General features: G+C 40.5%; 1 protein-coding gene across 1 annotated transcript in view; it reads right to left on the bottom strand.

Annotated features, from left to right (window-relative positions):
- The window catches only part of ANO4 (anoctamin 4), a 434401-nt gene that overhangs the window by 71024 nt on the left and 350232 nt on the right, over positions 1-13145 (bottom strand). Inside the window, exons 14-16 of the mRNA XM_052640010.1 lie at positions 10729-10863; positions 9056-9152; positions 5269-5329 (exon numbers count right to left, since the gene is read on the bottom strand). Coding sequence (XP_052495970.1) covers positions 5269-5329; positions 9056-9152; positions 10729-10863 — 293 coding nt within the window. The remainder of the gene's footprint in view (positions 1-5268; positions 5330-9055; positions 9153-10728; positions 10864-13145) is intronic.

Below are 13145 nucleotides of genomic sequence, written 5' to 3'. Positions count from 1 at the left end.
TCATTCATCAATCACTGATGAGACCATATACAGAATCTTTGAATTTGCATTTAAACAACCACAAACTTTTTATTTTGATTGGAAAGCTCCAAGGATCTTGATTTGTTTGTTTACTGGGGATAATTTAAATTTTGGCAATGCTAAAAGAGGAAGAAAGAAACAACGGAGGAAGGAGAACAAAAAGAGAACAGAGGGAGATAATATGCTTCCTGGCAAATCTCTGCCAGTACCAACTCTCCAACGACTCATTTTATTTTCCCCTAGGGAGAGGAATTTAAGCCACAAATGTTCTGGTCCCTGAATCTTTCTAAACCACTCTGATTCAAGCCCAGAGCCCTAGGCTCATAGTATACTGGGTTGGCCAAAAAGTTCATTCAGGTTTTCTGTAAGCGCTTATTAAAAACCCAAACAAATTTTTTGGCCAATCCAATACCTCTCGGGTCCCCAGGAGGCCCTGCCATTACGTACAAACAAACAAGAACAAAGGTGGTAGAGAGCTCTGTCAAGATTTCTAACCCCACACAAAGGCCCTCCCGGGTGCTACAGATGGTTTCCAAATGGAACCTTATTGTTTCTCTGGTGAACACAAAGCAAAAGGCAAAAAAGCAAACTCATCAACTTCATCGGTTCCGAGGGCTTGTAAACCACTTACATCTGTTCTCGTCATCTCCGTATCCAGCAACTTCCTGAAAATAAAGTGCATGCATTTTCCTAAATGTTGTAACTTGTCAATCGTAAAGGCGGGTCTTGAGACCATTAAACCAAGCTTGGTTAGAACTGACACGCTTTTACAGAACACTGCCATCACAAAGCGGCATTTATAGTGGGCTCAGGATGAGTTCAACAGTGCTTTATCTTAAAATTCAGCTCTTTGAAGCAGAAGCAAACAGGATTACAGACAGTGCATGATCCTAGTGGTGGAGTGGAGGAGCTAAGCTTGTCCAGTTTTAACTCCTGGCCTTACCACTTTCTATCTATTGCCCAGTTTTCTCATCTATGACATGGGAATAGTGACAGTCCCTTTCTCAAAGGTTGCTCTACAGATTAACTGAAGTGATGCTGTACAATGCTTAGCACCGTGTCCAGGATGCAGTAAGCCCTTAGTAAAGGCTTGTGTTATTGTAAGTGTTACTATTATTGGCTAGTCTAGATTTCTGCAAGAGGCAAAGACCTATCTACAAAGAAAACACCTGGGGTAAATCATTCTTTTTCTCAAACTAGCTTACTTCTGGGAACAATACAGGATTTAAACAGTAAGGTGTCAATGAAGACAAAGTGATTCAGAAAATGAATTATTCCGGGCTTGCCTTGCCTGGAGTGGCCCCAAAATGTTCCCTTGTGCTCAATGGTTATTACACAACATCTATCAGATTCTTAATGAATCCCCTCCAATGCACGAGTGCTGTCAGATCTCCAGCCCACCTACTTGAAACCTCCATGCTTCAGGCTTCACTTCAGTCCACGGAGGTTGGCAGAGATAAAATAATAAAATCTATCCATTATCCCCAGTATAAGATGTTCCGACTTGCAAGGAAGGAATGCCATCTCCTTTATAATGGTGGTACTGGGTGAGGGGTGGCGATGACAACCTCTACCTTATAGACAATTATCAATCTACCAGAATTTTACTTCTGGGTTACTATGGGAGAAGAAAATATGACTTCAGTTAAGTGTATGTTAAACTGATGGGACACTGAAGTGGGCAAGGGAGTTTTAGGTATTAATTCTTCCAGAACACTACTCTCTCTACAGAAGTGTTAACTCATTACACAGTAGACCAGTAGCCCAAAGCAGAGCTTCCCCATAAGTGTGCCAGGAATGGATTATAGGTTTGCAAGAGGTAATAATCCCATCAGTTTGGGAGGTGACTAGGGCTAGGATGCTTAGGGCAGTATTACACCTGGCCACAAGCAGGCTCCCTCATGGACATTAGCATATTGTACAAGTATTATCATTTTCTACGTGTCATGACTTGAAAAAGTATGGAAACCATGGGTTTAGGAAATGAGTACATTTTTCAGTCTCCTCATTTGTAACCATGGCAAAACTGCAGTACTGGATGGCTTATTATGTTTCATGATCATGGTTACCAATACATTCTAGAAAAGCCAGATACACATTCTTGACCTGAGAGGTCATTCCTGTAACCAAAACTCTATTATGGTTAGCTTCCATTGTTTGCAAGAGATACAGAACTGGGTAGCACAAATCGTGAGGGCTTTTGCAAGGCCCACCAAAGGAGGCAGAAATCCCACGGGAATTAAAAGACTGGACCTATTCAGACAGGATATGGAAGCCAACAGCTTGAGAGAGTATAGACATAAGAGACCCTGGGGCTTCACCCTGATACTCCACATGACTTGGCTGCATTCTCTCTCTGCTTCTCTCTGGGGGACTGTCTTGCGTTTTCTCCAAGTTGGCTACCAGTTGGTTTCTGTACCCTCTAGTCTAAGTTTCTTCCACTAGTTCTTTGTTTCTGCTTATTTCTAGGTTCTGATTGGTCATAACTTCAGTCTGCTCAGAATTCCTCCTGGTCCTCACTGCTAGCCACTGTCAGTCTCTCTCCCTTCTTCCCTCTCTGCATCTTTCAGTGTCAGTTTCTACTACCAATTCCCAGTGTCCTTCCACATTCTCCAAGTCACATTCTTAAGAATAAGACTCTGGGTGACACTACCAGTTCCTGTTTGGCCAGACCTCAGAACTTCTCCCAACCTATGGTTTGACTACTCCTGGGACAAACACCCACTGGGTAAGAGGAACTGGTATCACAGGGTTCAAAAATGTCCCTTCAACAGAGCTGTGGTGGGTGGGACAATTTTCTTTTGAAGAGCTTGAGGTAAAGAAGACATAAAATATATAGGACAATCCCCCTAAAGAGAACAAGGGTTTATATTTCTACTTGTCGCAGAGTCCATTTAAACATATTCATTGTCTCATAAAGAGATTCTTTTGGTGGGACTTCCCTGGTGGTCCAGTGGTTAAGAATCTGCCTTGCAATGCAGGGAATGTGGGCTTGAGCCCTGGTTGGGGAACTTAGATTCCACATGCCTCGGGGCAACTAAGCCCGCACACCACAACTACAAAGGCCGTGCACCACAAAATCCCATATGACGCGATGAAGATCCCATGTGCCACAACTAAAAACAACACAACCAAATAAGCATTTTTTAAAAAATAAATTCTTCTGGTAATTTTCTTCTCTTTTCCTTCTTTTCCTCCAATCCATCCATTCATCCATCTGTCCATCCATCCAATAAACATTAATCTCTCTGTCTTTAAAAGAAACGTATAAGGACTCCCATGATCATAATGGTCCCTGTGGACCATGAACCTATGAGAAAAATTGTGTATGCAAATTATTATTAGTGCCCAAAGACTGGGCATAAACCAAATGCTATGAAAGTTCAAAGGAGGAAGACACTTTCTGGCTGGTGAAGATGCCATTTCAGCTGGGCCTTGAAAGTTGGCAAAGATTCTAATATTCATTTTAGACATAAGGAACAACATGGACCTAAGCCTTGAGTGAGTAGAGTTCAATAACCTCAAAATTGAGATTTCTGGCCTTTTATGTTCTGGAAGAAATGCATAAATGTTGTAAAAAGCATTCAAACCAAATTGAAAATACATAGTGTAAAAGGTCTCTCCTCACTGTTCACTTACCCTTCCATGAAAGATAACCTCCTCTCCAAAGGTAACCACCATTCATCATTTATTACGAATTTGTCCTGACTTTTATATATGATTAAATTAAAGCTTTATAATTATTTTACTAGGAAGATACGTCAAGGCTGTATATTGTCACCCTGCTTATTTAACTTATATTCAGAGTACATCATGAGAAACGCTGGGCTGGATGAAGCACAAGCTGGAATCAAGGTTGCTGGGAGAAATATCAATAATCTCAGATATGCAGATGATACCACCCTTATGACAGAAAGCGAAGAAGAACTAAAGAGCCTCTTGAGGAAAGTGAAAAAGGAGAGTGAAAAAGTTGGCTTAAAACTCAACATTCAGAAAATTAAGATCGTGGCATCCAGTCCCATCACTTCATGGCAAGTAGACAGGGAAACAATGGAAACAGTGAGAGACTTTATTTTCTTGGGCTCTAAAATCACTGCAGATGGTGACTGCAGCCATAAAATTAAAAGACACTTGCTCCTTGGAAGAAAAGCTATGATCAACCTAGACGGCATATTAAAAAGCAGAGACATTACTTTGCCAACAAAGGTCCATCTAGTCAAAGCTATGGTTTTTCCAGTAGTTATGTATGGATGTGAGAGTTGGACCATAAAGAAAGCTGAGTAATGAAGAATTGATGCTTTTGAACTTTGGTGTTGGAGAAGACTCTTCAGAGTCCCTTGGACTGCAAGGAGATCCAACCAGTCCATCCTAAAGAAAATCAGTCCTGAATATTCATTGGAAGGACTGATGCTGAAGCTGAAACTCCAATAGTTTGGCTACCTGATGCAAAGAACTGACTCATTGGAAAAGACCCTGATGCTGGGCAAGACTGCAGGCAGGAGGAGAAGGGGACAACAGAGGATGAGATGGTTGGATGGGATCACCAACTCAATGGATATGAGTGTGAGCAAGCTCTGGGAGTTGGTGATGGACAGGGAAGCCTGGCATGCTGCAGTCCATGAGGTTGCAAAGAGTCGGACATGACTGAGTGACTGAAATAAATGGTACTGAGGAAGATACTATTAAACCCAAAAGTGGGAGAAGTAACTCCTTTGGGCTAAATAATTCTTTCAGTGAATGTTCCACCATACTGTGTTATTATATGGCTATTGGCTTGAAACTATTTAAAAGGACTCAATTCAGCACTGTAAGTAGCTCTTGTTTATAAGGAGTCATTTTGACCAGAACTGGAAGAATGCTAGAGGTGAATACTCACACACTAGTCAGATGAAAATATTCCACTCACATTAGAAATTCCCATATACACTGAGATGTGTAATCAGGCCTTAACCATCAGACCTTTTGGTATACTATAAGCTTTACTTTTGTCTCCAACAGAAGGTGAATTTTACTCCAATAATGGAATGCTGATGAAATTGTTGGAAGGCTTAAGAGAAATAAGACATGTTGTCCTGTAAAACATCACCTTAAAAATAAACCAAATGAATTATTTATCAACTTTGTCTAACAGAACAGCCAAACTGAATTTACTTATGCTTCTTCCTCTCATATTCAAAATCAGATTTTAAAGGAACATATCATAGAGCAAATGATGAGAACTCAATCATACAAATGTGGAACACTTACCCCAGACTGCCATGAAGACAGCAAAGAAGACAGTGGCTCCATTGTCAAAAAGGTGGGTTACCTGGGAACATGAGTCACAGTTAAACCAATGTCTTATATACAATACTCCAATTCACATTTGTCACATTCTGGAAAAATAGCTCTGATGATGCAATGAATTTTAAAGGGTTTCTTTGGGGGATATTCCTTTTAGATCAGAGAGAAGAAGTTTCTTTTTTTTTTTTTTTCAAACTGTGAAATAGTCTGGATATGGAAAAGAAAATTTGCTCCATTTATGTGAGTATTACTTAGTTGAGCATGGATCAGCAACCCCAGTGGTGCTATTAAGAATTTCCTTTTGTGCATTATAAAAACTAACACACATCTACATATGGATAGGTTTGTATTTAAGGCTGGTAGGTATTCATGTTGCTGCTGTAAAGGTTTCTGATGTTCCCAGCACTGGTTTTAATGCCTCATTTATTCTCTTTGAAAACATGTCTATTTTGTGTGTATAGTTTTGAACAAACATTTTCTGGGCTGCCCTCTGGACTTCAGCACTGTAAAGAAGAGCAACCCATTAACTTCTACCTCTATTAAAACCTCAGGTAATCACTACATTTACCTCTTATTCATGACACAGAGACAGCTAGCAAATACATTATTGCCAAAATAATACATTTTATTGCAATCACCATGGCAGAAAACCAAAATATCTATTTCTGTCGCAAAACTGCCGAGCTCATTTCTGCCTCCAGGATAAATCACACCAGTGTCAGGCCAAATTGAAATGATGACTGATACGTTCATAAAGCATAACCTTTTTTTGGTGCTTTATAGCTCTCTATAAAATATACTTTACTGTCCCTTGGAGAACATGCCAAGTATAAGCAAGTCTTTTCCTATTATATCAGAGTACAAAATATTTCAAAATTTTCCACAAGTTTATGACTTATTTCTTTAAACACAGGAGAGACGGGCAGCATTTAAATACTTAGTGTGAGACAAGTCTGAAGCCAATTTATTTTGATGCCAGAAGGAGTGTTACGCTGTGTATATCAGGTGGTCAGCATCAAATCAAGCCTGAAAGTCCTAATGGTAGGTGGTTAGTTTGTGCCCCTTACTAGGGTAGTCTGTGGTGGAAACTCCCTGCACCATCAGGGAAGATTCTGGAATGGATTGTGGTTGTCATTGTTTTGGGCTGTGTGGATCAGCTTTCCTCCTCCTCTGGGTAACAGGTCTCTCTCATGTAGGTCACTAGGAGTCACGTGGCTCAAATACAGCCCATAGGAGTCCTTCTCTGGGATTGGTATGCAAACACTTGGAGAGACATGTTTTCCAGCTGCAGTTACCAATCTGGAAATATGTTTATCAGGGTGAATAGGAACGTCCAGTCTCTCCTAAGATGGTGAGCTAGGATAAGCTGATGGCTGCCTCTGCCAAAACCAAAGTCAGAGAAACAGGATAGTCGATTTCAGGAATTGATGGAACAAAAACACAGAGACAAAGAGCCTGAGAAATGCTGGGGGAGTTAGAAGGTTGCTTTAAAGTGTGTGTGTGTGTGCACGTGCACACGCATGAGTAAAATGGTGGGGGTGGAGGTGGTTCCCAAGCAGAGTGAGAACACAGGATAGAGAAATATGTAAGTTCCATTCTAGCCCCTACCTCAGTGGTCACGGGAAAATTAGTTTCCCCTCCCTCAGCAATCAAGGACAGCAGGTCAAACCATGAGGCCAGGTATTCATGGGGGTGATGTCAGGGATGCTCAGAGAGTCCTGTTTTGTTGGAGAAATGAGGGATGCAGGTGCAGCCTGGCCATTGGGCCTCAGGCTTTCACTTCTCTGTGTTTTCCCTCTTAAACCCCAGGGATGGTTGGTTACAGTCAAGGGGAAGAGCCTTCTCCTAATTCTGCTTTGTTCTAAGCAGGCTTAAAAATAAAACTGGCCAGAAAATTCCTACACTCAGTGGTGCCTAGGACACACTGTTCTATTCTCTTTGTAAACTCACCAGGACTGATCTGGCTCCTGACTCTCACCCTAAGTGACTGATACGTCATGAGACCAGCACTCATGGGCTAAAATAACAGGATATCTGGGGAAGTCAGCTGCCTCCAAAAAACTCCAAACTAGGCAATATACACTTTCTGAAACAGATATTGATGAAATCTGAGCACTTGAAACTATTCATGATGCTCCTTTTAAGGAATTATTATAGCTCCCCTAAAAAAAAGATTTTTACTCAAGGCAGACCTTTCACATAACAAACACCCCCAAGCAAAAAATAACTGGGCTTCTGAGATTCCTCAAAAGCAGAATTTTTACACCTGAATCATTTGTGCTTAGCTCATAATCTTTAAACAAGATTATATTACTGAACAAAGTCTTCTGATTCTCAGCACCACCTTTCTGTTTCCCAAGCTCACTCTATTGAATTTGTCCTCATCCAGGCAGGTCTATCTGCATGTCCACCAAAGGAAGGGAGAGTATTTGGTGCTTTTTTGGATCTTTGTAGCACATGCTAAGAGCCCAAATCTTTCTAAAATCATAGCTGGGTTCTTATCCTCCCACCAGACTGGCTACCTGCAGGGCTAGAGACAGCACGAATGGGCAGGTGGGCTCCTGGGCTGCCGATCAAATGTTCCTACACTTAAACTCTGCCAGCTGTATACACAGAAAAATCCAAGTCACAGTGATTGCGGAGGTTACATAAAATCTGCCAACCCCTTTTATACCTGAAATCTGGGTAAGCTGATAGGCAGTGGGTCTTGGAAAAGTCTTCATCAGTCTATATTTCAGCCATTGCTTTACATTAATGATACTACCCTTCAGTAATAAACCCTAGAATTTCAATGAACATGTCTAAAACTTTAATAAAGTAAGGTATAATATCAGAAAGGGGTATGTAATAACACATAGACAGAATGGTTCTATGTAATTTTTTCAAAACACTTTCACATCTACTGTCTTCTTTAGTCCTCATGACATGCCATGGGGCAGAGAGGGCAGCTCTCAACGCTTGCACTTTAAAGATGAGAAAGTTTATGCTCAAAGAGGTTGTACATGTGCAAGGTCAAGGCAGTAAGCAGCTGAGCTAGCTGTCAGTCTAGTCCTTTGGATAATAATGATGGCGAAGAGGAGGAAAATGACAGCAGTTGTCATTTACTGAGATCTTGCCGTTTGCCAAGCACTATACCCACCTGGTGGCTCAGACAGTAAAAGAATCTGCCTACAGTGCAGGAGACATGGGTTCAGCCCTGGGTTGGGAAGATCCCCTGGAGAAGGGAATGGCTACCCACTCCAGTATTCTTGTCTGGAGAATTCCATGAACAGAGGAGCCTGGTGGGCTATAGTACAGTCCATGGGATCGCAAAGAGTGGGACACGACTGAGTGACTAACACTTTCACTTTTTTCATGCTCATCATACACCTTATCACATTTAAAAAATGAAACAGTCATCATGTTTTCCACTTCACAGATGAGAAAACTGAGGCACAGAAGAGGTTACATAATGTGCTCCTACACTGACAAGTGGTAAAGAGCACAGTCAAGACCTGAACTTAACTTCCACTGATTCTATCAACTGTTCTATTTGCTCCCTGTGATAATAATCAGAACCACAACATTGAAAACACATATGCAATAAAAAGATATCTGAATTAGAGTACTAAATGATAAAGATAAACCTCTCCTACAAAATAAACTTGAGAATCAAAGATTAAAATGGACAGAAAGAATGTGGTCACCACTGTCTCTCGGGAAGATATATATTAAATTTAATCCGACTAAAATACTGCATATTTGGAATTACCTTGGCATAAACGCAGCTGTCTGACAGCCTCATGAATGGACAGTATTTATCACACACAGGACACATGATGATATCTGTAGCTTGGCAGACTTCTTTACTGGAAAACAGAACAGAAAAGGACTGCTTTTTGATGACATAACAGCATTTTCTTCCACTTCAATTTCACCAGACTAGTTGACCAGTAAATAAGATTCAGTAGATCAAATTTTTGCCCTTGGAAGCTTCTTAGCCTTTTCTTAGTTATTAATGTAACCAAGTGCCTACATAGTTTTATAGTTTGATAAACCTACTTATTTATCAGGCTGTTTCTTGGCTTTTCCATATTAATAAGTTAAGCTCAGGAAAACACATGAAGCAAAATATTGATGGTTATATCTCAGATTATACAGGAGTCATTTACAATACTGCACAGGTTTGAAGACATTTCATACTGAATTATGGGAAAAATGAGACACCTTAAATGCCAGCCTTATGTGGCCCCCATCCTGACAATTTATACTTTGATTATACTGTGTTACAATGAACACAGGTTAAGGACTATCAAATTTCCCTGGAGAGTAAATTGTTGCTTTTACCATTATTAATATGCAGATGACACCACCCTTATGGCAGAAAGCAAAGAAGAACTAAAGAGCCTCTTGATGAAAATGAAAGAGGAGAGTGAAAAAGTTGGCTTAAAACTCAACATTCAGAAAACTAAGATCATAGCATCCAGTCCCATCACTTCATGGCAAATAGATGGGGAAACAATGGGTGGGGGGGAAGTGCCAGCCTTAATTTCTATGTGCATGATAAATAAGAATAAATTATGGAGGAAAAAATACAAGGGAATAGTTCTAGGAGAAAATTACATCTCATTAACAATTTCCCCAGAAATTAAAATATTTTTGTTGGTCACTTCTATTTTTGCAATCACTTCTAAAAGGCACATTTCTTATTTAAGGGCATTGTCCAGCATTGTATTAAGAGCTCTATGAATACCTTAGACTATATTCTAGTGAAAGAGCCAAGAAAACAATTGCTAACACTGACTCATTCTCAAGGTCCCAGAAAGTTGGTGAGATGTCTTTCTTACAGGTGTCTAGCTTACAGGTCTGTTTAAGAACACACAATTGATAAAAAGGTAATTAACCCACTATTTTGCAGTAGTAGTAGGAAAAAAGGTAAAAAAGTCAGAAAGAGAACAACTTTGAGCCAGTGAATGAAAGCCATTATTCTGTGGATACATGTCTGTGTGCTCAGTCATGTCTGAGTCTTTAAGACCCTATGGACTGTAATCCACCAGGCTCCTCTGTCCATGGGATTCTCCGGGCAAACATACCAGAGTAGGGTGCCATTTCCTCCTCCAGGGATATCTTCTCAATCCAAGGACGGAACCCACCTCTCCCACATTGGCAGACAGGTTCTTTACCACTGAGCCACCTGGCAAGCCCTCTGTGGATTCACAGTGACTTGTATACCCATAAAAGTGAACTCCTGGGTAGCTAGAGACCACAGCAGCAAGGGCAATGGATGGACAGATTTTGTGAACTGAACCTTTAGAATTTTCCCAGGAGAATGGAAAGACGTTAAAATGAATAGCTAAGTAGACCCACAGTCTGTAAACACTCCCAAACCACAAATACCCATCTCCAAGCATAAGCAAAGGCAGGCTCACCCAGAGCTCTCCATACCTGACTTGGCAGTGATCCAGAGTGATGACGCCATACAAAAAGACAAACAGTCCAATGAAGGCAGCTGGGAAGAGCATGCCGGTGTACCAGCCCAACCAGGCAAAATACAACCCAATCTTCTCTCCAAAGTACCGCCTGTTTATGATATAAAAGTCTTGCAAATTATATTGAAGTGTTTGTAGTTAGGCATTCTAACACTTTGACCAGTCATTTTACTTTGTGGTGGCCTTGCTGATAACCATACAGACAAATTAAGCCAAGAGAATGGAATGTTTGAGCAAATCTAGGCTCTGGACTTAAACTTCTTTTCCTATTACTCTAGAAAAGAAATAGTATGAACCCTTTCATACAAGAACATGATCATACACAAGCTTGTTCTGAAAACATAGGATAAACCCAGCTCATTCAGGAAATTATGTATAATACTGTTAATCATGAGGAATCAGGGGAATCTGAAGACTTGGTGCCAACATATAATATTTTTGCCATTTCTAAGTGTGTGTTTGTTTATGTATTATATATATATTTAAGAATAGTAAACAAAATTATGGCAAAAACCTTTAAACACCCCCTTTTAATATTTTGTAATTTTATAAGATGTTTACAATGCTGGAATCATAAGATATCACTAAGAAAGAACTCTACTGAGACTCAGTATGAATCAATACTGAGAGCAACTTTCCCTTTTAAGTGAGGACTTTTCACAGGCATCAGCATCTACCTCTATAAGTATTTTTCTGAGACTAGCCAGTCTGCCTAGTGCCCTGTGGTATGTGAATTTGAAAGTGTCCAGGGAGTTCCTTGGTTTTTATTTCTTAAATATTATTATTGTGTTTCCTATCCCACATTTCATAACTTAGAGCTTAATTATTTCTTAGTCCAATATAAGAATACTCTAATTATTTTTTATTCTCATTCTAGACAAATGTTGACAAATGTTGACCATCTGTCCCTGAATACTGTCTGCCGCTCTCCTCCTACACAATGGCTCCTAAAAATCATGAATTATGTATCATATCTCCTACTATGTCTCAACAGAAACCTTCCTCTTCCAGAAGACTTTTACAGCATATATTCATATACACATACATTCATGTATTCATTCAACAAATTAAAAAACACCTGATCTATGCCAAATACTGTGCTAAGTGCTGAGAATACAATGGTGAGCAAAATAAGCTTGGTCCCTACTCTGAAGCTTGTGGGTGACAGAGGGGGCATATATAAATCAATTAAAGAAATAAGCTTCTAGTTACAAAACTGGGAAAAGAGAAGAGAGGGACACAGTGCAATAAGCATGTATAACAAGGCAATCTGACAACTTTAGCCAGGGAAGACTTCTTCCCTGAGGCAGTGACTGCTGTGCTGATGAATGAAAGTTAACTAGATGGGCTTAGGGATAGAGTCTTTCCAGCAGAGGAAACAGAGGCCCTGTGGTAGGAGTGATGTTAGTGAAATAAGGGCAGTGTGGCTGGAACACTGACAACAGGAAATGGACTGGGATTTCCCTGGGTGTCCAGTGGTTATGACTTCGCCTTCCAATGCAGGAAGTACAGGTTTGATTCCAGGTTGGGGAGCTAATGCCTTGTGGCCAAAAAATCAAAACATAAAACAGAAACAATATTGTAAAAAAAAAATTCAAAATTCAATAAAGACTTTAAAAATAGTCTGCATTTAAAAAAATCTTTAAAAAACAAGTGGGCTGTTGAGGTGGGCAAAGGCTAAGCCTTGATGGGCCTTACAGACCATACACTGACTTTTGTCATGAGAAAATTGAAAAATGGTGAAAGGATTTTAGCCAATCCAGCCCCTTGGACAGCAAGGAGATCAAACCAGTCAATCCTAGAGGAAATCAATCCTGAATATTCATTGGATGGACTGATACTGAAGCTGAAGCTCCAATACTTTGGCCACCTGATGTGAAGAGCCAACTCATTGGAAAATACCCAGATCCTGGGAAAGATTGAGGGCAGGAGAAGAAGGGGGCAACAGAGGATGAGATGGTTGGATGGCATCACTGACTCAATGGGCATGAGTTTGAGCACACTCTGGGAGATAGTGAAGGACAGGGAAGCCTGGTGCACTGCAGTTCATGGGGTTTGCAAAGAGTTGGACAGAACTTCGTGACTGAACAACAACAACACATTTTGTCTCCAGGGTAGAGAATGATGTGGAAGGGCCAGAGAGGAAAAAGGAAGACCAGGTAGAGGAAAACAGTCATAGTCCAGGTCACAGGTGAAGGCAGTGCTGGCAGAGGAGATACTCAGTGTGATTTGAGAGATGTGGAGGAAGCAAAAGCTAGATATAGGGCAGGAACTATTTAAGATATGTGATCCCCCAGTTGCTCAACAACATCATTCCATTCAAATCTTGCCTGTGTTTTTCATGCCCCTTCTCCTTGGCCAACACCAATCCCA

The sequence above is a fragment of the Budorcas taxicolor genome, chromosome 5 (genome assembly GCF_023091745.1).
Source record: "Budorcas taxicolor isolate Tak-1 chromosome 5, Takin1.1, whole genome shotgun sequence".
Taxonomy (NCBI): Eukaryota; Metazoa; Chordata; class Mammalia; order Artiodactyla; family Bovidae; genus Budorcas; species Budorcas taxicolor.
This window is presented reverse-complemented; position numbering and strand designations above follow the sequence as displayed.